The 26,597-nt window shown below is 46.0% G+C and overlaps 1 protein-coding gene across 3 annotated transcripts in view; it reads right to left on the bottom strand.

Annotated features, from left to right (window-relative positions):
- Window positions 1-26,597, bottom strand: part of DHRSX (dehydrogenase/reductase X-linked) — a 319,446-nt gene that overhangs the window by 71,315 nt on the left and 221,534 nt on the right. For all 3 annotated transcript variants that reach the window (XM_055377229.2, XM_055377228.2, XM_055377230.2), the window contains one exon: window positions 1,387-1,488. In XM_055377229.2, coding sequence (XP_055233204.1) covers window positions 1,387-1,488 — 102 coding nt within the window. The remainder of the gene's footprint in view (window positions 1-1,386; window positions 1,489-26,597) is intronic.

Here is a 26,597-nt window from a genome sequence, read left to right on the forward strand (position 1 = left end):
TCACACTCTATGTATAGTTTTATATCCCATGCTTCTCCTTTAAACTCTAGCATAATAATTTCCAATTAAACAAGTGGGTTGAGGGGGAACCGTGGGTATCTCATCCACTTTCCTATCCTCCAATCCCATTAATGTTATAGAAAAACACGAAACACATCAAGACAAAAAGAAAAAAAAATTAGATAGAAGCTACCCTACCACATCTTGGCAGCTGGAAACAGACAGGTATTACAACTTTAGTACAAAGAATAATGCTTTCTCCCTCTTTACAGACATGTCCATATCCTAATCTCCAGAATTTATGAAAATGGTACGTCAGAGAGCACAAGGGGTTTTGCAGAATTAAGAATCTTTAATGGTCTATCTAGGTGGGTAATGGAGTAATTACATTGGGTAATCACAAGACCCTTTTGCTGATTTTTTTGTCTGCAATCTGAAGTGTCAATAACTTGATAAATATTTCACGTATTTGAAAGGAATGTGCTGTCTTTATGGGCTCACTGTTTGACGTACGTCTGTTCTATCCACTGTATTAATGTCACTATTTATTTCCTCTCTGAATTTGCATTTGGTCTCCATCTGTGAAAGTGACGCGTTAAATTCTACTAGCACACATGCTTGTTGGTGTATTTCTGAGAGCTTTAGTTCTATGTATTTACTCAGTTTGGAGATGTCAATAACTGTACCTCCTCAGTGTGGAGGGTTCAGGTTAACTTTTATAAAAAATAAAATGGACTGCAGCAGGGGATGAGGGTAATGGGCATCAGTGTTAAGAGGAGAAACATTAACTGTTGCAATGACCTTAAGCACTCAGCGTGGCCCAAAGAAGGGCTCAAGGTCAACAGTAAGTGTTGCAATGACTTTAAGAGCTCAGCGTGGCTCAAAGAAGGGCTCAAGATCAAGGGTGGTTTGTGTTGAAGATTGGCAGATGGGCAGATTGAAGGTGGGGAAGGGGAGATATTGACTCCACCTATCTGGGGGAGAATGTTGAACAGGGGGGTAAAATCAAGAGATAAATGGTAATGAGCTTCTAGTGCCCAAATAATGACTCTCAGGGAAATGCGGTGATGGTTTTGTAAGATAACATTTGGGAAAACATCAACCCTTAGCATGTGCCTAATACACTTTTGTCCAAGTGGACAAGTCAACGTGTCAACTCCACACAACATGTTATCGTGTTTACCATTATTTCAAAGTAACATGCTAACAAGAATGATGCTCTTCCAAAGCTATCCGTGAAACGAAGCAGTGACTAGAAATAGCAGGTATGTTCAATAATTTCCATGGATATCCTGTTTTGCTGAGACACTTCTCTCGCATGAAAGCTAGAGTTCCTGTTTGCGTTCAAATTAACCCCTGGCTTGCTGCAATTTCACCAGGACTCACCATTGTTGATCAGGACATGGAGAGGAATCTTCTTCATCTTGAACTTCTGCACAAACTGCCGGATGGACGTCATGGAAGCCAAGTCACAGTATAAAAATTCCACTGGAAAAGGACAACAACAAAAAATACCTGGTTATCTCCCAACCTATTTCAGAGATTAAGAAAATTTCTAAACAGGTCAAACTCAATTTCATCTAGGAAGTAACACTTTTTTTTTTCTGCTTTTTTTCTGCTTTTTTCTGCTTTTTTCACTTTTTTTTGAGATGGAGTCTTGCTCTGTTGACCAGGCTGGAGTGCTGTGGCATGATCTCAGCTCACTGCAGCCTCTGCTTCCTGGGTTCCAGTGATTCTCCTGCCTCAGCCTCCCAGGTAGCTGGGATTACAGGCACATGCCACCACGCCCAGCTAATTTTTGTATTTTTTTTTTTTTTTTAGTAGAGACAATGTTTCACCATGTTGGCCAGGCTGGTCTCAAACTCTTTACCTCAGGTGATCCACCCGCCTCAGCCTCCCAAAGTGCTGGGATTACAGGCGTGAGCCACTGCACCCGTCCAGGAAGTAACACTGAATTGGACATGTCAGTAGGGTACAATGAGGAGCTCATACTCTAGGGAGATCAATGAGTCCCATCCTTGTATAGTCCCCTTCCCTTGAGTCTGTGTGGGACCTGTCATTCTCCTCCTGACCTTGATGTGAGCTGATGTTCTGTGAGAGCACCTTGGGGCCAGAACCTGGGCACGGCCTCTCTAGGAGCTGACAGCAGCCCCTGGCCAAAAGCCAGCAAGACACTCAGATCGCCAGATCTGCAGCTTCCAGGAATTGGATTCTGTGTATAACCATGTGAATTTCGAAGATCCTGAGCTCCAGAGAGGACCTCAGGTCAGATGACACTTTGGTTGTAGCCTAGTGAGACCCAGAAGAGAGAATGCCATTACACCTGCCCAGATTCCTGACCCACAGCAGCTGTGGGATAGTAAGTATGAGCCCCTCCACGCTGCTGAGTCTGTGGGTTATTTTGTTACACAGCATATGTAACTGATACACAAAATGACTCAGAAGCAAGGACTTCCTTCTTCTGCAGTAGAGGAATATAGAATATAGAATTTTATATAATAATCAACAGGAAGCAATTTATGCATCCCCTGCTACAGATAGTAAGAAGTAGGAGCCCTTCCACGTTGCTGAATCTGTGTTATTTTGTTACACGGCATATGTAACTAATACACAAAATGGCTCAGAAGCAAGGACTTCCTTCTTCCGCAGGAGAATATAGAATTTTATATAATAATAAAAAAGGATGCCATTTATGGATCCCTTGCTATAGATAGTAAGTATGAGCTCTTCCACGCTGCTGAGTCTGTGTTATTTTGTTACACAGTATATGTAACTAATACACAAAATGACTCAGAAGCAAGGACTTCCTTCTTCTGCAGAAGAATAATAAAAGAAAGCATTTTATTTTTTATTACATTTATGTTTTTGGAGACAGGGTCTCACTATGTCCCCATGGCTGGTCTCGAACTCCTAAGCTCAAGTGAGCCTCCCACGTCAGCCTCCCAAAGTGTTGGATTACAGGCGTGAGCAGCTGTGTCCAACCAAAGATGACATTTTTAGAGAGTGAATGACTCAGGGACAGCTTTATAACATCACATAGGTAGAGAGGTAGACATGTCTATTGTATTCAGTATATCAACTTCACTCTTTATTTCCTCTCTAAATTCCCAGTGGGTCTCCATCGCTAAAAGTGATGTGTTTGATGGTGTTAAAGCTGTTTTTTGTTTTTTTGTTTTTTTTTTTCCAGAAGGACTGAGGTTTTGGAGGGAGAGGAACTAGAAAGAAAAGCAAATTCACAGGTATATAATTCTGCCTCCAGGTCCATGGGTTCAAGGAGGTTGGGAGAAAAATGCAACAACCTAAAGTCAGACAGAACAAAATGCATGAAAACTAGCTATTACTTGCAGCAGAGACAGCAGATCTCTGAGGGAAGAAGCAAGTTCCCTTACATTGAGATGGGAAGGTAATTTCTGGAGAGAGGTGGAAGGTACTGGGGGAGGCTGCCAGTGAGTTCTGAAAGGTGAGGATGGGGAATGGTGTGAGGTGGAAGGGCAAATCACAGCATGTGTGCAGAGGTCAGAGACAGGAGTCCTCAGGGAGGGAGCGAGCAGAGGCTGGTTCTGGGGTGGCCGAGAAGAGAACAGCCTTGATCTGCAGGGCTGCTGGTGGTCAGTGTCATTTACAGCCTCCTCATTGGGGAGCCTCATAGGGGAAAATCATTACTGTAAAAGAACTGTTAATATTTTTCTGAAGGCCACATAGCTTTCAGAGGATAAGCAGCGTGTGTGTGTGGTGGGGGGAGGAGTCTGCCTGTGCCCCCCATGTCTGCGCTGATGTATAAAATGCCAGCAATCAATTTTATGACAGACACACCTTGCTTAATAAGCTCTATGAGCCTTACTCTCCAAAACTATTACTGGAATGCTCAACATCATTCCAAAATGAAATGACTCTCCCCTCACCATCAGAGAGAAGAGACAGAGAGGGAGAGTAAGAATGAGAAAGAGAGAGACAGAAAGATAGAAGCAGAGAGAGAGGGAAAGAAAGAAAGAAAGAAAGGCTAAGAGAGAGAAAAAAGGGGGAGGAAAAGGGGAAGAGAGAAGAAACACACAGAGATAAAGACAAAGAGACACAGTGAGAGAGAGAAACAGAAAGAGAGAGAGGGACGGGAGACAGTAAAAGGGACAAAGAGAGAAAGGCAGACAGAGAGATACAAAGAAAGAGGCCGGGCACGATGGCTCATGCCTGTAATCCCGGCATTTTAGGAGGCGAAGGCGGGCAGATCACGTGAGGTCAGGACTTTGAGACCAGCTTGGCTAACATGTTGAAACCTCGACTCTACTAAAAATACAAAAATTAGCCAGCTGTGGTGGTGTACATCTGTAATCTCAGCACTTTGGAAGGTGGGCAGAGGTCAGGAGTTCGAGACCAGCCTGGCCAACGTGGTCAAACTCCATCTCTACTAAAAATACAAAAATTAGGTGACTGTGGTAGCACACGCCTGTAATCCCAGCTACTTGGGAGGCTGAGGCAGGAGAATCGCATGAACCTGGGAGGTGGAGGTTGCAGTAAGCCGAGGTCGCACCACTGCACTCCAGCCTGGGTGACAGAGCAAGACTCTGTCTCAAAAAAAAAAAGAGACAGAAAGAGGCAAAGAGAGAGAGCGTGACAAACACTGAGAGACAGAGAGAGATAGAGAAAAGAAGACAGAGAAAGAGAGAGACAGAGAAAGACAGAGACAGAGAAAAAGAGAGGGAGAGAGAGAGGGAGAAAGAGAGCAGACAGAAAAAGAGAGAGAATGAAATGAGAGAAAGTGTGTGTGTTAGTTTCATATTCCTTACTGTATAAGGAGAAGAAAAGGAAATGGAGAGGATGTGGAGAAATAGGAACATTTTTACACCGTTGGTAGGAGTGTAAATTAGTTCAACCACTGTGGAAGACAGTGTGGTGATTCCTCAAGGATCTAGAACCAGAAATACCATTTGACCCATCAATCCCATTACTGGGTATATACCAAAGGTTTATAAATCATTCTACTATAAAGACACATGCACACGTACGTTTATTGCGGCACTATTAACAATAGCAAAGACTTGAAACCAACCCAAATGCCCATCAATGATAGACTGGATAAAGAAAATGTGGCACATAGACACCATGGAATACTATGCAGCCATAAAAAGGATGGGTTCATGTCCTTTGCAGGGACATGGATGAAGCTAGAAACCATCATTCTCAGCAAACTAACACAGGAACAGAAAACCAAACACTGCATGTTCTCAGTCATCAGTGGAAGTTGAACAATGAGAACACATGGACACAGGGAGGGGAACATCACACACCAGGGCCTGTCGGGGGGTGGGGGGATAGGGGAGGGACAGCATTAGGACAAATACCTAATGTAGATGACAGGTTAATGGGTGCAGCAAACCACCATGGCACGTGTATACCTATGTAACAAACCTGCACATTCTGTACATGTATCCAGAACTTAAAGTATAATAATACCAAAAAAACAAGAAGAAAAGGAAATGCTATCTGGATTACTTTGACACAGCACAACTTTCTAAAACACGTCATTCTGGATAAAATATTATCAGGCTGTTAGGACACGCTGCTGAGTCTGCGTTATTTTGTTACACGGCATGTGTAACTAATACACAAAATGACTCAGAAGCAAGGACTTCCTTCTTGTGCAGTAGAATAATAAAAGAGGGCTAGCACTTGCTTGTATTGATGGCTTGTATTTTCACGCGGTTCGTGCATGTGGCAATACCGAAGCACAAAGCTGGGGCGCATACGCACATTTGTTTTCTCATCGAAGACCATAAATAGTTCCCTTCCTCCCATACGTAGCCCATTCTCTTGACTTTCCTTTTCTGGGATGGACTGTGGGGTTCTCGCCGAGAGATGCTTGTGTGCCTCACTTGGGGATCGTAAACGCAAATGTGTCACCTCCTTCAGGAAGTTTTCCTGAACCCCAAGCCACGCCGGGCATCTCTAGATCTGGCTTCCGTGATCGCCACGAAAGTACCCATCATTGCACCTCCTCACTTGCATGACCAGTATGTTTTTAAGCATGTCTCATATGCCTTGGATGCTATGTAACTTTGGAACATACATTGAAATGATGCACCTTTGAGTGTCTAGAGCTGGGCTCTCAGGGCACACCCAGAAAAAAATCAGCGGAAGAGGTAAAGGGAAGATGTATGGGAGCTTGGGCCACGTCCTCTGCTGGCGCTCTGCCGCATGCCAGCTTCTGCCCCAGAGGGAGGGGAGGGAAGGAGAGGGAAAAAGAGAAAAGAAGAAAAGGGGAGAAAGGTGAAGTGAAAAATATCAGCATGAAGCAAAAATGTGTCCTCAGACAAAAAGGAAATGCATAGACCCCAGGCAGATAGGAATAGGACCCAGGCAGACATGACTAAGACCCAGCCAGATAGGAATAGGACCCAGACAGACAGACCCCAGGCAGATAGAAATAGGACCCAGGCAGACAGACCCCAGGCAGATAGGGATAGGACCCAGGCAGACAGACCCCAGGCAGATAGGAATAGGACCCAGGCAGACAGACCCCAGGCAGATAGGGATAGGACCCAGGCAGACAGACCCCAGGCAGATAGAAATAGGACCCAGGCAGACAGACCCCAGGCAGATAGGGATAGGACCCAGGCAGACAGACCCCAGGCAGATAGGAATAGGACCCAGGCAGACAGACCCCAGGCAGATAGGGATAGGACCCAGGCAGACAGACCCCAGGCAGATAGGAATAGGACCCAGGAAGACAGACCCCAGGCAGATAGGAATAGGACCCAGGCAGATAGACCCCAGGCACATAGGAATAGGACCCAGGAAGACAGACCCCAGGCAGATAGGAATAGGACCCAGGCAGATAGACCCAGGCAGATAGGAATAGGACCCAGGCAGATAGACCCCAGGCACATAGGAATAGGACCCAGGCAGGCACTGCAAGCTGTGAGCATCATCTTGGGAATATGCAAATGTTTGTGCTGAATTACTTTCCTTTTTAAAATTATTTATGCATTTATTGAGACAGGGTCTTGTTCTGTCACTCAGGCTGGAGTGCAAAGGTGTGATCTGGGCTCACTGCAGCCTCCACCTCCCGAATTCAAGCCATTCTCCCTCCTTAGCCTCCCGAGTAGCTGGGACCACAGGTGCGCAGCACCACGCCTGGCTACTTTTTGTAGTTGCTGTAGAGATGGGATTTTGCAATGTTGCCCAAGCTGAACTCGAACTCCTGGGCTCAAGCGATCCGCCCGCCTTGGCCTCTCAAAGTGCTGGGATTACCGTCGTAAGCCACCTTGCCTGGCCATCCTTTCCTAAGGTAGTAAGAATGTGGTAGGCTAAATGACGGTATCCTCCACTCCGTCCCTAAAAATCTCCTGGTCCTAATCTCTAGAACCTGTGAAAAGATTACCTTGTATGAAAATAGGGTGTTTAGACATTAAAGGTTTTCAAATGAGGAAATTATCCTGTATTAGCCTAAATATAATGACAAAGATTTTTGTTTTTTGTTTGTTAGCTTTTATAGAGACAGGGGTCTCTCTATGTTGCCAAGGTAGGTCTCTAACTCCTGGCCTTGTTATCATACTGCTGCCCAAAATGCTAGGATGACAGGCGTGCGGAGTTTTTTTTTGTTTTGTTTTTTTGTTTTTTTGTTTTGACAAAGTCTTGCTCTGCCACCCAGGCTGGAATACAGTGGACAGATCTTGGCTGACTGCAACCTCCACTTCCCGAGTTCAAGTGATCCTCCCTTCCTCAGTCTCCCGAGTAGCTGGGATTACAGGCACCCGCCACCACACCCGGCTTATTTTTGTATTTTTAGTAAAGACGGGGTTTCACCATGTTGGCCAGGCTGGTCTCAAACTCCTGACCTCAGGTGATCTGCCCGCCTCGGCCTCCCAAAGTGCTGGGATGACAGGCATGAGCCACCACGCCTAGCCTGGGGTTTTTATAAGAAGGAGGAACAGGCATGCTTGAGACAGATGAGAGAAAATGATGATGTGAAGACAGAGGCAGAGACTGGAGTGATACAGCCACAAGCCGTGGGATGCCTGGAGCCCCCAGGAGCTGGGGGAGGCCAAAAGGATCCTCCCCTAGAGCGTCTGGATGGAGCTCAGCCCTGAGACACCTTGGATTTAAACTCTTGTCCTCCAGACCTGGGAGAGGGTATATTTCTATTGTGCAAGTTCCCCAGTTTTGGTGTTTTTTTTTTTTAGTTCAATATGATTTTATTCAAAAATGTATACAGCTGAAGGAGGGATCTGGTCTTTTGTTAAAAAAAAAAAAAAAAAAAACTTTCACAGTATATATTTGGCCATTTTAGCTCTGTAGTGAACAATACCAGAAAAGGAAGTTTCTGTTCAAGATCCTGACTCCAGCACACTCAGCCAGGTTGCTTGGCAAGATGACACATTTCCTGGTCTGAAGCACACAGCCAATCCTCTCACCTAAGTGGAACAGCAATTCTCCTGCAGGCGCGTGTGTACACGTACACACACACACACACACACACACACACACACACACACACACACACACACGAGGTCTTATTTTCACTGCTCTACACAGGGCCCTGAGAACCCTTAATTTTAAAGTTGGGAAAAACGGGCCGGGCGCGGCAGCTCAAGCCTGTAATCCCAGCATTTTGGGAGGCCGAGGTGGGCGGATCACCTGAGGTCGGGAGTTCAAGACCAGCCTGGCCAACATGGAGAAACCCCGTCTCTACTAAAAATACAAAATTAGCCGGGCATGGTGGCACATGCCTGTAATCCCAGCTACTAGGGAGGCTAAGGCAGGAGAATCACTTGAACCTGAGAGGCAGAGGTTGCGGTGAGCCGAGATCGTGCCATTGCACTCCAGCCTGGGCAACAAGAGTGAAACTCTGTCTCAAAAAAAAAAAAAAAAAAATTGGGAAAAATATGGAAGGATTCCTTAACTCATTGTCTGCGACAAATCCAACTGCCTTTTAACTCTTAACAACTGCCAGTATCAAATACTTGAAAGTGACGAGATGCTCCATTTAATGGAACAACTCAAATGCTAAGCAATTTGGTCAAGTCACATGCTTGAATATTTTTAAATGTCACTTAAAACTTATCGAGAAAAGATAAGATATGCTTTTCACAGTAACCCTAAGGAACTCACACAGAATAAAAATCTTAACCCTAACGGAGTGTGAATCCACGGTAACAAATGCCTTCTGTCACTGCGATTCTGACAGTGAGACAGTATCATATGAAGACGGGAGATTCACGCACCTGCTGTGTCTGATGCCCCTTTCGGCACCTAGCATGGTGAATGATGTCCACGCTTCCCGTAGCCCACACATCACACCCTCCAATGCAGAAAGTGATTCTACAATTCTCACTGTTGCTCTTGAGGCTGCCAATAACTCATCCAACTTTTCTTTTATTTGCAACTCAGTGACAGACGGTAAACCCTGAGACTCAAGAAGATAACCTCATCTGGCCGGGTGTGGTGGCTCATCCCTGTAACCCCAGCACTTTGGGAGGCTGAGATGGGTGGATCACCTGAGGTCAGGAGTTCGAGACCAGCCTGGCCAACATGGTGAAATCCGGTCTCTACTAAAAATACAAAAATTAGCCAGGTGTGGTGGTGCACGCCTGTAATCCCAGATACTCAGGAGGCTGAGGCAGGACAATCGTTTGAACTCAGGAGGCTGAGGCAGGATACTCGTTTGAACCCGGGAGGTGGAGGTTGCAGTGAACCGAGATCACACCACTGCACTCCAGCCTGGGCGACGGAGCAAGACTATGTCTCAAAAAAAAAAAAGATAACTTCATCCACAGAAGAATTTCTAACATCTAAAGGGGTTTCCTGAGGGCAAGTCAGAAATACAGATTTCTGAAATGAATGCTGCCCAAGAGATGAAGTCAACTGGAAAGACACGGAGGCATGTGTTGATAAATAGGGATCAAGAAGAAAAAAAAATTCCTTTTGTTTGGAGTTCTGGCAAATCGCCTGGTTTGGAGGAACTGAATTACCCCTTCTTCTTTGCGATAGAGAACATCATTATGGAATGAACTGTACCTCCCTAAAAAATCCTTTTGTCTGAGGCTCTGGCAAACCTCCTAATTTGGAGGAACTGAATAGTGCCTTCATTTTTTCTTTGCAACAGATATAGGACATCGTTATAGACTGAGCCGTGCCCTCCCTCACTCATCATCAGAACCCTTAAACTCCAATGTGACTTTATTTGCAGACAGGGCCTGTAGGAGCTCAAAAGGGTGAGGCCCTCGTCCAGTAGGACTGGTGTCCTTATAATCAGAGAAACACACACCAGGTGTGATGGTTAATGCCGAGTGTCAACCTGATTGGATTGAAGGATGCAAAGTATTGATCCTGGGTGTGTCTGTGAGGGTGTGGCCAGACAATTTAACATTTGAGTTAGTGGGGTGGGAAAGGCAGACCCACCCTTAATCGGGGTAGGCACCATCTAATCAGCTGCCAGCACGGCACATTCAAAAAGCAGGAAAAAGAATGTGAAAAGGTCAGACTGGCCTAGCCTCCCATGCTACAGCTTTCTCCCGTGCTGGATGCTTCCTGCCCTCAAAAATTGGACTCCAAGTTCTTCAGCTTTAGCACTCGGGCTGGCTTCCTTGCTCCTCAGCTCGCAGACAGCTTATTGTAGGACCTTGTGATCCTGTGAGTTAATACTGAATAAACCCCCCTTTATATATAGCTATTTATCCTGTTAGTTATATCCCTCTAGAGAACCCTGGCCAATACAGGGTGCATCCCTCACCCCCTACATCTATAACCCTGCTGCCTGAGTTGATAGGAAAGCAGAAAGAGCCCCTTTTTAATGTTTAATTTTATTAAGTATGCCATTTCCCAGTGCCCAAACTCATGTTGATTTCAAAAACTGCCCTTTTAAAGCATGTGGACAGGGTGACAATTCATAGCAGGTGACAAAAATGTTTTATAAATAATATCGACGGAAACAGAAGGTGTCACCGTCTGCAGAATGCAGCCAAAATATTCAGAAGATTTGTATCACTCTAAGTTCTCGTGCTAGTAAGAAATAAAAAAGCAGGCCGGGCGCGGTGGCTCACGCCTGTAATCCCAGGACTTTGGGAGGCTGAGGCGGGCGATCACCTGAGTTCAGGAGTTCGAGACCAGCCTGGCCAACATGGCAAAACCCTGTCTCTACTAAAAATATAAAACTTAGCTGGGCATGGTGGTGCATGCCTGTAATCCCAGCTACTTGGGAGACTGAGGCAGGGGAATCGCTTGAACCTGGGAGGCGGAGGTTGCAGTGAGCCGAGACCATGCCACTGCACTCCAGCCTGGTGACAGTGCCAGACTCCATCTCAAAAAAAAAGCTGTGTAAATACATGAATCATTAGATATTAGCCTTTCTTTGCTGAGCCTTGCACATTTCCACGAGGTGTCTCTGGAAGCAGGTTAGCTTTGGTCTTATTGCTGCGTGGAGCAGAGATGAGAGGGATGGGCCATGACGTGCCATCCTGCAGCATTCTGGTCTTTGTATGATCACGGCTGGTTGCGCTGCAGGAGCACTCCAGGTCTTTTCACCTAGTTCTTTGTTGTTGTTGTTGTTGTTTGAGATGGAGTTTCACCCTGTAGCTCAGGCTGAGGTGCGGTGGTGCGATCTCGGCTCACTGCAACCTCCGCCTCCTGGATTCAACCAATTCTCCTGCCTCAGCCTCCTGAGTAGCTGGGACTACAGGCACCCACCACCACGCCTGGCTAATTTTTGTGTTTTAGTAGAGACAGGGTTTCACCATGTTGCCCAGGCTGTTCTTGAACTCCGGACCTTGTGATCTGCCCGCCTCGGCCTCCCAAAGTGCTGGGATTACAGGTGTGAAGCACCTCGCCCGGCCTCGTCTAGCTATTGATGACATACTCAGACCAACCCGTGGGGTCCCGGGTCCCCAGAACAGATGTGGACATGGCTCCGATATCACAAGAACTGGCACTTCCTGCAGCAGCACACACCTGAGGTTGAGACACAGTGATTAGGTTTTGTTTTATCGTGGCTGATCTAGGACACTTTAAATAACACAACACCCAAGAGTAAGCCAAACGTGGCAGCCAAAAGTGCTCCTGACCTTGTGATCTGAAATATATACTTTAACCTTCTCTTGGAAGGCATGTTTTAAGATAATATAACAGCTTCCTCATCATGGAGAATGAAGCCCATCTGTACCAAGTCACCAGGCCATCAAGGAAAAGGAAATAAGTACTTTCAATATTTTCCTTAGAGAAATACAGTTGGGTGGGCAGGTGCAGTGGCTCACACCTGTTATCCCAGCACTTTGGGAGGCCAAAGCGGGTGGATCGCTTGAGGTCAGGAGCTCAAGACCAGCCTGGCCAACACGGTGAAACCCCATCTCTACTAAAAATAAAAAAATTAGCCGGGCATGGGGGCAGGCACCTGAAATCCCAGCTACTTGGATGGCTGAGGCAGGAGAATTGCTTAAACCTGGGAGGTGGAGGTTGCAGTGAGCTGAGATCGCACCACTGCACTCCAGCCTGGGCGACAGAGCCAGACTGTCTCAAAAAATAAATAAATAAATAAAGTAATATATTGGATGGTATGATGGTACACACACTCCTGAATCAGACGGCTGCCACTCTGTGAACTGTTACTGCAAGCTGTGTGTGGTGAGACATGTTCAGAAATTGAAAGTAAATGTTTAGAAACTTAAAAAATAATAATGACAGTCATTTAAGCTTTGCTCAATCCAATGACTTTCAAAAACACACTGAGAGCTTCTAGTTTCCATGTTTCTTAAATGCATTTTTTTTTAGTAATTCATTTTTATTGTAACTACGGCAGTTATCAATCTGCTGCAGATTAGGGGAGAGGCAGTTTTGCCATGGAGAGTTTAAAAGAGCTGATTCTGAGCACAGTGTCAATCCGGATAGAAACTCCTGAGGTACTGCTGTAATTTTCCACAAAAACACTTGTGGGGATGTAAGAAAGAGGAAAACCCATACTACTGCCAATAATTGGAACCAGTGATCAAAGGATGGGTAAAAGCACACGCTGAGCTTCCAAAAACAGCAGTGTGAATGGATTTTTTAAAAAAAAAACTAGAAGATGCATTTTTCTTGCTACTTGAGAAAAAAGGCTTATAGCCACTAGCAACATGAACATCACCATTCTATTGAGATCACTGGCTTGCAAGGCAGTGATATAGTTTGGATCTGTGTCCCCACCCAAATCTCATGTTGAATTGTAATCCCCAGTGTTGGAGGAGTGGCCTGGGGAGAGGTGATTGGATCATGGAGGTGGATTTCTCACGAATGGGTTAGCACCATCCCCCCCTTGGTGCTGTTCTTGTGACCGTGAATGAGTTCCCTCAAGATCTGGTTGTTTAAAAGTGCACAGCACCTCCCCTCCACTCTCGCTCCTGCTCTAGCCATTAAGATGTGCTGGCTTCCACTTCACCTTCCATCATGATTGTAAGTTTCCTGAGGCCTCCCCAGAAGCAGAAGCTGCTCTGCTTCCTGTACAGCTTGCAGAACCATGAGCCAAATAAACCTCTTTTCTTTATAAATCATCCAGTCTCAGGTACTTCTTTATAGCAATGCAAGAACAGACTAATACAGATGGATGCATGCATGGACGGATGGATGGATGAATTGATGGATGGGTGAAAGGATGGGTAGATGGGTGGATGGGTGGATGGATGGATGGATGGATTGGATAGATGGATGGATAAATGGGTGGATGGGTGGATGGGTGGATGGATGGATGGATGGATGGCTGAATTGATGGATAGATGAATAGATGAATAGATGGATGGATAAATGGATGGATGCATGGATGGATGGAGGAATTGATGGATAGACGGATGGGTGGATAAATGGATGGGTGGGTGGATGGATGGGTGGATGGATGGATGGATGGGTGGGTGGATGGATGGATGGGTGGGTGGGTGGATGGACTGATGGATGGATAGATGGATGGATGGATAAATGGATGGATGGATGAATTGATGGATGGATGGATGGATGGATGGATGGATGGATGGATAGATGGATGGATGAATTGATAGATGGATAGTGATATGGTTTGGATCTGTGTCCTCATTCAAATCTCATGTTGAATTGGAATCCCCAGTGCTGGAGGTGGACCCTTGTAGGAGGAGATTGGGTCACGGGGGGTGGATTTCTCAGGAATAGTTTAGCACCATCCCCTGGGTGCTGTTCTTGCAACAGTGAATGAGTTCTCGTGGCATCTGGTTGTTGAAAAGTGTGTAGCATCTCCCCAGCCCACCCCAACTGCATCTCTGTCTCTCCTTCTCTTGCTAGGGCCATGTAAGACATCTGCTTTCCCTCACTTTCCACTATGATTATGCATTTCCTCATGCCTCCCTAGAAGCAGAAGCTGCTCTGCTTCCCGTATAGCCTGCAGATCCATGAGCCAATTAAACTTCTTTTCTTTATAAATTACCCAGTCTCAGTGTAGCAATTCCTCAAAGACCTAGAACCAGAAACACCATTTGACCCAGCAATCCCATTACTAGGTATATATCCAAAGAAAGAGAAATCATTCTATTATAAAGATACAGGCACACATATGTTCATTGCAGCACTATTCACAATAGCAAGGATGTGGAATCAGCTCAAATGCCCAAGAATGATAGACTGGATATAAAAAAAATGGTACATATACACCATGGAATACTATGCAGCCATAAAAAGGAACGAGATCATGTCCTTTGCGGGGACATGGATGGAGCTAGAAGCCAGTATTCTTGGCAAACTAATGCAGGAACAGAAAACCAAACACTGTACACTCTCACTCATAAGTGGGCGCTTAACAATGAGAACACATGGATACAGGGAGGGGAACAACACACACTAGGGCATGTTGTGGGTGGGGGTCAGGGAGGGGGAGAGAATCAGGAAAAATAGCTAATGCCTGCTCAGTAGTGAAGTACAAATCAAAACAACAATGAGATACCTCCTCACATCAGTTAGAAGGGCGATCATTAAAAAATCAGGATACAACAGATGCTGGAGAGGATGTGGAGAAATAGGAACGCTTTTACACTGCTGGTGAGAGTGTAAGTTAGTTCAACCATTGTGGAAGACAGTGTGGGGATTCCTCAAGGATCTAGAACCAGAAATACCATTTGACCCAGCAATCCCATGACTGGGTATATACCCAAAGGATTATAAATCATGCTACTATAAAGACACATGCACACGTATGTTTACTGCAGCACTGTTCATAATATTAAAGACTTGGAACCAACCCAAATGCCCGTCACTGATAGACTGAATAAAGAAAATGTGGCACATAGACATCATGGAATACTATGCAGACATTAAAAAGGATGAGTTCATGTCCTTTGCAGGGACACGGATGAATCTGGAAACCATCATTCTCAGCCAACTAACACAAGAACAGAAAACTAAACACCACATGCTCTCACTCTTAAGTGGGAGCTGAACAATGAGAACACAGGGACACAGGGAGGGGAACATCACACACTGGGGCCTGTTGGGGGGTGGGGGGCAAGGGGAGGGATAGCTTTAAAAGAAATACCTAATGTAGATGACGAGTTGATGGGTGCAGCAAACCACCATGGCACGTCTATACCTATATAACAAACCTGCATGTTCTGCACATGTACCCCAGAACTTAAAGTATAATAGTAAAAAGAATAGCTAACTCATGCTGGGCTTAATACTTAAGTGATGGGTTGACAGGTGCAGCAAACCACCATGGCACATGTTTATCTATGTACGATCCTGCACGTGTACCCGGAACTTAAAATTTTAAAAAATTACCCAGTCTCAGGTATTTCTTCAGAGCAGTGTGAGAACGGAGTAATACAGGCAACCAATGGGCTTTGCTCATTCTTGCAATCAGCATCTTTTTTTTTTTTTTTTTGCATCCATTCAGGAGCTACCTCACACCAAGAGTAACGCTGGTAGGAAGGGTAAGGGGAACAGGGTATGGCTGGCATCACTAGGGGAAGATGAGCTGATACATCAAGCCCTGCAGCAGGGGAAGGCAGAATGCTCACTGGGTGCTAGAACTTGAACTTCACCCCTGACATTCAGAAAAATCTGTTTGGACAAAGAGCAGAGCAGGAATGAAGCCCACAATTAAGATTGCGATCAATTATCTTTTTTTTTTTTTTTTTTGAGGCAGAGTCTTGCTCTGTTGCCCAGGCTGGAGTGCAGTGGTGCAATCTTGGCTCACTGCAACCTCCACCTGCCAGGTTCAAGCGATTCAGCCTCCCAAGTAGCTGGGATTACAGGCACGCACCACCACGCCTGGCTGATTTTTGTATTTTTAGTAGAGACAAGGTTTCGATGATCAATCATCTTTTTGACGCACTGCTGGATTCTGTTTGCTAGTATATCGTTGAGCATTTGTGCGCCTATCTTCATCTGGGATATTGGCCTGTAGTTTTCTATTTTTGTCGTGTCCTTGTCAGATTTTGGTATCAAGATGATACAGGTTTTGTAGAATAAGTTAGGGAGGAATCCCTCCGCCTCAATTTTTTAGAATAGTTTCAGTCAGATTGGAACCAGCTCTTCTTTGTACATCTGGTCGAATTCAGCTGTGAATTTGTCTGGTCTTGGGGCTTTTTTTTTTTTGATTGATAGGTTTTTGTAAATTACTGATTCAATTTCATAACTTGTTATGAAATGAGTCTGTTCAGGATTTGATTTCTTCCCGATTCAATCGTGGGAAGCATGAGGGAATCAGCCCAGGTGTCCATCAATTATGTGTTGGATCAAGAAAATGTAGTTGGTGCATATATAGCGTAGAATAGTATAGAGCCATAAAAAAGAATGAAGTCATGTTTTTTACAGCAATACAGATGCAGCTGGAGGCCATTATCCTAAGTGAATTAACACAGAAACGGAAAATTAAATACCACTTGTTCTCAATTACACATAGGCGCTAAACATTGAATAATCAGGCATAAAAATGGGAAGATGGCACACCTGCCATTCCAAAAGCAGGGGAGGGAGAGGGGTGTAAAGGCTGAAACTCTACCTACGAGGTATTTTGTTCACCGTTTGAGTGATAGGTTCAACCGAAACGTGAACCGCAGCACTACACAATGTATCTTACAACAAAGCTGCACGTGTACCTCATGAAACTTTTTTAAAAAGAAAACAAACAAGGCCGGGGGGCGGGTGGCTCACGCCTGTAATCCCAGCACTTTGGGAGGCCGAGGTGGGTGGATCACGAGGTCAGGAGATCGAGACCATCCTGGCTAACACGGTGAAACCCTGTCTCTACTAAAACTACAAAAAATTAGCTGGGCGTGGTAGTGGGCGCCTGTAGTCCCAGCTACTCAGGAGGCTGAGGCAGGAGAATGGCATGAACCCGGGAGGCGGAGCCTGCAGTGAGCCGAGATTGTGCCACTGCACTCCAGCCTGGCGACAGAGCAAGACTCCCTCTCAAAAAAAAAAAAAAAAAAAAAGTAGTAAAAATAAAAATAAAAAAATAAAAAACAAGGAAAAACAAAAGAGTATGAGGCTTCAAGGCCACTGGACCAAGACACCAGGGTGATCTGTGCACAGCACACAGGAAATCCTACTTGCTAGGAGCTCAGTGGCTGCGTTCACCTGGAACCCAACCCATGTAGGAGCTGCGTCCCTTTCCCAGGGCACCGTGAGAGGGACCAGGGAACCGAACACAGGAGGATCTCCGGAAGACTTGAGATAGGTTTTTTCATTCCACCTGGAGTACCTTCAACGATACCTTCATTCTATTTAGATAATTTAGAGAAATGAAAGTTAGAGTGTTTGGGAGTATTTAACGCACCCCTAGGAGCTACGAAATGAGTGTCTGCCACGTAGCTCATGGAATAAGATGGAGTATACCAGTTATCCACGTGGCAAGAACAGAAAAGAACCAGGAAGTACAGCTTCAGCCAATGACGGCACTCCCAGTTACTGGTCATGATATAAAACCAAAATGGTGGCCTCCTACACTCAGAGCCTGTGAAAAAGCTGATGTCTGTATCTTGATGGTAAAGATACAGAGTATTAAAAAGGAGGAATTACAATTGTTTCAACAATTGTTCAACAATTGTTAAAACGTTCACATTTATCAGCCAAACAAGCAAAAACCAAGTAGAAATGGCCCTAGTCACACAAGACAGCAATGATTCAAGTCTAAAACGTTAATGGAACAAGGAGGATCATCGCCTATGAAGGCATGGTTTGGATCCGTGTAACCAACCTTGTAACCCAACAGGGCTAACTTGAAAATCATAAACCAAATGCTGAATTGAGATGAAGCTATAATGTGCCATTTTCACACCATTTTCTTCAGAATAACACAATATCCAAGTATATTTTTCAAGAATTCCTAGGTAGGCAGGGAGAAATGAACAAAATCAACATTGTGGGGGAGGGAAGAAAGAAGGGAGGGAAGAAAAGAGGGAGGGAAGAAAGGAGGGAGGGAAGGAGGGAAAGGAGGAGGGAAAGGAGGAGGGAGGGAGGAAGGAAGAGTGAATGGAAGGAGGGAAGAAAGAAAGGGATGGAGGGAGAAAGGGAAGAAAGAAAGGGGAGGGAGGGAGAAAGGGAGGAAGAAAGGGAAGGAGGAAAGGATGGGTGGAAACAGGGAAGGGGAAGAGAAGGAAGAAAAAATTAATGGAATAAGGGAAGAAAGAAAGGGAGGAACGGAGAAAGGGAAGAAGAAAGGGAAGGAGGAAAGGATGGGTAGAAAGAGGGAAGGGAAGGGGAGGGGAGGGAAGAAAGAATGAATGGAAGGAGGGAAGAAAGAAAGGGAGGGAGGGAGAAAGGGCGGAAGAAAGGGGAGGAGGAAAGGATGGGTAGAAAGAGGGAAGGGGAGGGGAGGGAAGAAAGAATGAATGGAAGGAGGGAAGAAAGGGAGGGAGGAAGAAAGGGAAGGAAGAACGGATGGGTGGAAAGAGGGAAGGAAATAAGAGAGGAATGAAGGGAGGGAGGAAGCAAGGAAGGGAGGGAGGGAGGGAGGATGAATGGAAGATGGAAGGAAGGAAGAAAGGAAGGGAGGGAGGGCGGGAGAAAGGGAGGAAGAAAGGGAAGGAGGAAAGGATGGGTGGAAAGAGGGAAGGGAAGGGGAGGGGAGGGAAGAATGAACGGAAGGAGGGAAGAAAGGGAGGGAGGAAGAAAGGGAAGGAGGAAAGGATGGGTGGAAACAGGGAAGGAAATAAGAGAGGAATGAAGGGAGGGAGGGAGGGAGGAAGCAAGGAAGGGAGGAAGGCAGGGAGGAAGGGAGGAAGAAAGGGAAGGAGGAAAGGATGGGTGGAAATGGGGAAGGAAGGAAGGAAGGAAGGAAGGAGAAACAAGGTCCCAGAAAATACTGTGAATAATATATTTAACGAGGCAGGAAATGCAAAATTACAAATAGGAAACACTGTACTGTATGAAAAAAGCTTTAAAATGATAGGTTTCTGTTTCTTAGTATCCTGATAATATGTTACATTTGTAAGTAAAATGTGAAAATCTCAAGGAAATAATTTTCTCAGAGATACTAATTATCCCAATTCAATCAAGGAAATTAGGTCTAATCAGACCAATAGCTATAAGAAAAATAGAGAAGAATAATGAAAGAATGGCATGAAGAAAGGGTAGATGAGTGCAGAGGGTATTTTAGAAAATTCTTCTAGACTTTGAAAGAACAGATAAGTGCCCTGATACTGACTGGTTGGACAAAAAGAGTCTGAGGTGGTTTGTTTTGTGAAATTTATGCTGTTCTGATAGAAATTCTGAAAAAAGCAGAGCAGAAGAAATTTGCTAGGAGGGCAGGAATTGCTTGATGAGTAACATTTATATATACAGATGAAAAAAATCATAAAAATGTAAACTTAAAAAAGTCTTCCACTGAGACATACAAAAGCAAATGTATTTAACACTCAGAAAAAAATAAGATAATTTCCAGAAATGCTGTCCATTCTGAAATATTATTAAAGAGCTCCTAGAATAAATTTGATAAGTGTGTCCATAACCACTACCTGGAAATCAGATCTTAGTCAACCTTGTAACCCAACGGGGCTAATTTGAAAATCATCATGGCCAGGTGTGGTGGCTCACCGTGTAACTGCAGCATTTTGAGAGGCCGAGGTGGGAGGATTGCTTGAGGCCAGTTCAAGACCAGGCTGGGCAACATAGCAAGACCCTACCTCCACAAAAGGAAGTCATAAGAAATTATCTGAGTGTGGTAGTGCATGTCTGCAATCCCAGCTACGTGGGAGGCTGAGGTGGCCGGACTGCTCGAGCATAGGAGGTTGAGGCTGCAGTGAGCTATGATTATGCCTCTGCACCTCTGCACTCCAGCCTAGAAAACAGAGCAAGACCCTGTCTCAAAATAATATAAAATAAAAACCCATCATTTAGACCAGGAGGCAGCGCTTGTGGAGAAGGCATTCAGCTCACAGCAGCAACAGCTTTCAAGCATCTACCAACAGCCAACACAGCCCCTGAATCCGTCTGCACCTGCCCTGTCCCTACGCATCCTAATAAATTCACGAGTGTCCCAGGAAGCCAGAACCTCCGGGATCCAGGCAGCCAGAGGACACTTCTTCCCGCACTTGTGGGTAGCAAGAGCCGTCCTGCTACACAAAAAGCCCAGTTCTTGGAGCCAAGAGCTGATACAGCCACATCCTGCAGTCTTGAGCACGGACGAGCTCATGATGGCCTCTGGCCTCTCTTCATTCAGGAGGGAAGGAACCCGGGTGCCTGAATTGCCGGAATTTGCCAAGAAGGAGGGCAGATTTGTTGTCACCCCCTGCGTCTCTTGTTTCTACATATTTATCAATTTAAAAATCAAGGTGAAATACCAGTATCTCTTAGTCGTTATGCAGGTATGGAGCACCTCTCTGGAGACCTGAAATCCTATTTTCTTTGTATGAGGCAGCTATCCATCTGCCCCTAAGACCTACTGTGAAAGAGGCTGCAGCGAGATTATTCTCTGTGTCTGTGTGTGTGTGTGTGTGTGTGTGTGTGTGTGTGTGTGTGAGAGAGAGAGAGAGAGAGAGAGGGAGAGAGAAAATGAGAGAGAAAGAGAGGGAGAAAAAAAGAACAAAAGACAGAGAAAGTTATAGAGAAAGAGAGGGAGAGAAAGAGAGAGACATAGGGAGGAAAGAGACTGAGAGAGAAAGATTGTGACACAGAAATAGAAGCACAGAAAGAGAGATTGAAAGAGACAGAGTGTGTGCCAGAGAGACAGAGAGAGAGACATACAAATAAAGAGCGAGAAAGAAAGAATAAGAGACAGGCCGGGCGTGGTGGCTCACACCTGTAATCCCAATAGTTTGGGAGGCTGAGGTGGGTGGATCGCCTGATGTCAGGAGTTCGAGACCAGCCTGGCCAACATGGTGAAACCCCGTCTCTACTAAAAATATAAAAACTAGCTGAGCGTGGTGGCAGGCACCTGTAATCCCAGCTACTTGGGAGGCTGAGGCAGGAGAATCGCTTGAACCCGGGAGACGGAGGTGGTAGTGAGCCAAGATGGCTCTATTGCACCCCAGACTGAGGAAGAAGAGCAACACTCTATCTAAAAAAAAAATAAAAAAAAAAAAAGAAGGAGAGAGACAGAAACTGAGAGACAGACAGAATAGGTGAGAGACAGAGTGAGAGAAAGAGGAGAGAGGCAGAGAAAGTGACAGAGAGGGACAGACAGGAATAGAATGAGAGAGACAGGGGTTGTGACACAGAGAGGGAGAGAAAGAGAGAGAGACATACAGAGAGAGAAAGACAGCGAGAGAGAGCTACCTGGCACGGTAGGATAAAATTAAATAAGTGGGTGACGCCTTTGTTTTCATTGTGTTTACTACGATGGCCCTCCTTTCCCCTTGAGCACTTGAGATACATCACTAGGAGACAACTCAAGTTAAAACAATGCTCCTCGGATACACAGCTGTCCTCAGAAACCACCTTCAGGATAAACTCTGTAAATATTGTTGTCAGAATGGTAAAGTGTTCAGATAATTAAAATTGTCCTGTGACTCCCAGGTCTAGTCTAGAAAAGAAGATTAAAATGAAAGCACCATTGACCCACCCGCGAGGCAAAGAGCAGATGCCCCAAAGGGCTCGTGTAAGTAAAGAGGAAACAAAGGCTTTGGAAGACAAGGCACTACCCAAGGGCGAGAAGTCAATCTTGATGTTGCCGTGGAAACGGGGACTTGTGAAGAGCTTTCAAGAACAATTCTGTCTCCAAGGAGGTAAATGGTCCTCCTGGGAATGCGCTGAAACCATTATCCACCCACAGGACTGGGCTAAAAGTAAACTTCAGGGTAGCCTGGATGAGCAGCATAGGTTGCTAATGAGCGTTGATTTAATGGTCTGAGTTGTTTATACATCAAAAAGAGGTTACCAAGGGTCTACCTGTCTGCTGTTTGGATACACTGGAAACCAGTTAAAACTTAATTCCTAAGAAGCTGTTTCCCACTATGTTCAAATTTAAATGCTTCAAGAGTAATGCTTCTGGGCACAAAATGGAAAAAGTGGCGAAAATCCAACGGCAACAAAATCCCCACACCACCACCCCGTGCTGCAAGCACTGTAAGCTGTGATAGTATCTGTCTGCTAAAGGTGCTAAAGAGAAAGCTTGAGGAACTGAGACCGGGCAGGGACCCTTCTTAGGGGCATACCAGGAAACTCTCTCCACCCCCGACCAAGCATGGAAATCAAGAGAAATCTTGAGTTCCTTCCAGGAGGGAAATTCCAGGCACTTCGCTGGCTGGGAGAAGTCAGTGAGCAACTTGATAAAGAAGAAAGTCACAGTAGCTTAAAATAATAACCAAGGAAATTAGAGTCAGGCATGTTTGCTTCCCTAGAGCAACTAAAGAGAACATCTTAGCATCTGTCCCTGACTTAGTGTGCAACACTCACACCTCGTGTAAGTTAGTTCAACCATTGCGGAAGACAGTGTGGTGATTCCTCAAGGATCTAGAACCAGAAATACCATTTGACCCAGCAATCCCATGAGTGGGTATATACCCAAAGGATTATAAATCACTCTACTATAAAGACACATGCACACGTATCTTTACTGCAGCACTGTTCACAATAACAAATACTTGGAACCAACCCAAATGCCAATCAATGATCGACAATAAAGAAAATGTGGCACACAGACACCATGGAATACTATGCAGCCATAAAAAAGGATGAGTTCATGTCCTTTGCAGGGACATGGATGAAGCTGGAAACCATCATTCTCAGGAAACTATCACAGGAACAGAAAACCAAACACTGCATGTTTTCACTCATAAGGGGGAGTTGAACAATGAGAACACACGGACACAGGGAGGGGAACATCACACACCGGGGCCTGTCGGGGGCTGGGGAACTAGGGGAGGGAGAGCATTAGGACAAATGCCTAATGGAGATGATGGATGGCAGCAAACTACCATGGCACGTGTGTACCTAGTAACAAACCTGCATATTCTGCACATGTACCCCAGAAGTTAAAGTATAATTAAAAAAAAATAAAAGAAACTCACACCTCTACCCTATGGAATCCTCTGGCATGAAGACCTCAGATGTGGGAGAGCTAGGGACTGAACTCTGATCCCTGTTCCTTGTTTTAAATTTCTGCCTGAGGGTCCTGGAGGAGGTCCTGCCCATGGGCCAGATCCAATGTGCTTTTACTGCTGACCGCAAGTCTTAGACAAAGCTCCACTTCCTTAACCAATTGCAAGTCCAAAAGTCTTTGAATCCACCTTGTTCCTGTAAGCAACCCCACCCTCGGGCCCAGCTTCAAGATTTTTTTTTTTTTTTTTTTTTTTTTTTTTTTTTTTTTGAGATGGAGTTTCGCTCTTGTTGCCCAGGCTGGAGTGCAGTGGCGTGATCTTGGCTCGCTGCAACCTCTGCCTCCCAGGTTCAAGTGATTCTCTTGCCTCAGCCTCCCAAGTAGCTGGAATTACAGGCACCTGCCACCACGCCTGGGTAATTTTTTGTATTTTTTAGTCAAGACGGGGTTTCACCATGTTGGCCAGGCTGGTCTTGAACTACTAGTAGACCTCAGGTGATCTCCCTGCCTCAGCCTACAAATGTGCTGGGATTACAGGCATGAGCCACCGTACCTGGCCCAAGATATCCCTTTTTAGGCCAAACCAACGTATAGCTTCCATGTATTGATTTATGATTTTTTTTTTTACTTATTATTTTTGAGATGGAGTCTTGCTCTGTCGCCCAGGCTGGAGTGCAGTGGTGCCATCTCGGCTCACTGCAACCTCCGCCTCCCAGGTTCAAGCGATTCTCCTGCCTCAGCCTCCCAAATAGCTGGGACTACAGGCACGCGCCACCATGCCCAGCTAATTTTTGTATTTTTAGTAGAGACGGGGTTTCACCATGTTGGCCAGGATGGTCTCGATCGCATGACCTCGTGATCTGCCCACCTCGGCCTCCCAAAGTGCTAGAATTACAGGCATGAGCCACCACGCCCAGCCGTGATTTATAATTGTTGATGAAAAGAGTCAAACTCTGTAAAATATTTGAAGAGATTTTATTCTGAGCGAAATATGAGTGACCATGGCCCGTGACACAGCCCTCAGGAGATCCCGAGAACATGTACCCCAGGTGGTCGGGGTGCAGTTTGATTTTATATATTTTAGGAAGGCATGAGACATCAATCAAATACATTTCAGAAATACATTGGTTTGGTTCAGGAAGGTGGGACAACTCAACCTGGGGGCTGCCAGGCTATAGGTAAGTTTAAATATTTTCTGGTTGACAATTGGTTGAGTTTATCTGAAGACCTGGAATCAACAGAAAGGAAATGTCCAGGTGGAGATAAAGGATTGTGGGAACCAAGTTTTATTTTGCACAGGAAGCTCTCAGATAGCAGACTTCAGAGAGAACAGGTTGTAAAATGTTTCTTATCAGACCTAAAAGGGGGCCTGGCTCTTAATTGATTATGTCCCAGATCTGGGAAGGAACAAAGGAACAAAGGGAGGGACGGAGGGAAGGAGGGAAGGAAGGAGGGAAGGAGGGAAGAAAGGAGGGAAGGGAGGGAGGGAAGGAGGGAAGGAAGGAGGGAAGGAAGGAAGGAGGGAAGGAAGGGAGGGAGGAGGGAGGGAAGGAGGGAATGAGGGAGGGAAGGAGGGAGGCAGGGAGGGAAGGAGGGAGGCAGGGAGGGAAGGAGGGAGGCAGGGAGGGAAGGAGGGAGGCAGGGAGGGAAGGAGGGAATGAGGGAGGGACGGAGGGAAGGAGGGAAGGAAGGAGGGAAGGAAGGAGGGAAGGAAGGAGGGAAGGAAGGGAGGGAGGGAAGGAAGGGAGGAAGGAGGGAGGGAAGGAGGGAATGGGGGAGGGAAGGAGGGAGGCAAGGAGGGAAGGAGGGAATGAGGGAGGCAGGCAGGGAAGGAGGGAAGGAGGGAGGCAGGCAGGGGAGGAGGGAAGAAGGCAGGCAGGGGAGGAGGGAAGAAGGGAGGCAGGGGAGGAGGGAAGAAGGGAGGCAGGGAGGGAAGGAGGGAAGGAGGGAGGCTGGGAGGGAAGGAGGGAGGCAGGGTGGCAGGGAGGGAAGGAGGGAAGGAGGGAGGCAGGGAGGGAAGGAGGGAGGCAGGGAGGGAGGCAGGGAGGGAAGGAGGGAGGCAGGGAGGGAAGGAGGGAGGCAGGGAGGGAAGGAGGGAAGGAGGAAGGCAGGGAGGGAAGGAGGAAGGCAGGGAGGGAAGGAGGGAAGGAGGAAGGCAGGGAGGGAGGGAAGGAGGGAAGGAGGGAAGGAGGGAAGGAGGGAGGGAGGGAAGGAGGGAGGGAGAGAAAGAATGGAGGGAGGGAAAGAAGGGAGGGAGGGAAAGAAGGGAGGGAAGGAAGGAAGGGGAGAAGGGAGGAAGGAAGGGGAGAAGGAAGGAAGGAAGGGGAGAAGGGAGGAAGGAAGGGGAGAAGGAAGGAAGGAAGGGGAGAAGGGAGGAAGGAAGGGGAGAAGGGAGGAAGGAAGGTAGGTAAGGGAGGTAAAGGAGGTAAGGGAGGGAGGGAGGAAAGGCTATTCTCTATAGAATGTGGATTTTTCCCACAAGAGACTTCTCAGGGCAATTTCAAGGTATGGCAAGGAAATATCTTTTGGGGTTAAATACATTGTTTCTCCTTGTCTCATTATATTATGCCAGAGTCACATTGGAAAGTAAGTTACGATATATAGGGTTAAATAAAACCCATCTAATGAGAACTCATGGTTTGTAAAGAATGACTCCCTAGACCCTTTAGATAGGAATTTGGGCAAGATAAAAAAAATCAGAACTTCGTCCTCGTGATTTTGCCTGGAGCAGCTTCTGTCCTGAAATTTACCCGACTTGAAACACTACAGCTCGGAAGTCATTGAAAAGATTGGGTTTTAGGCCAGGTGCGGTGGCTCACGCCTGCAATCTCAGCACTTTGGGATGCCAAAGCGAGAGAATCACCTGAGGTCGGGAGTTAAGAGACCAGCCTGATCAACATGGAGAAACGCTGTCTCTACTAAAAGTACAAAACTAGCCAGGCGTGGTGGCGCATGCCTGTAATCCCAGCCACTCAGCAGGCTGAGGCAGGAGAATTGCCTGAACCCGGGAGGTGGAGGTTGCGGTGAGCTGAGATCACACCACAGCACTCCAGCCTGGGCAGCAAGAGTGAAACTCCGTTTCAATAAAAAAAAAAAAAAAAAAGGTTAGGTCTTAAGCGTGAGCTGCCTGAGTCTCCTGGCT

This window comes from Gorilla gorilla, chromosome Y (assembly GCF_029281585.2).
Source record: "Gorilla gorilla gorilla isolate KB3781 chromosome Y, NHGRI_mGorGor1-v2.1_pri, whole genome shotgun sequence".
NCBI lineage: Eukaryota > Metazoa > Chordata > Mammalia > Primates > Hominidae > Gorilla > Gorilla gorilla.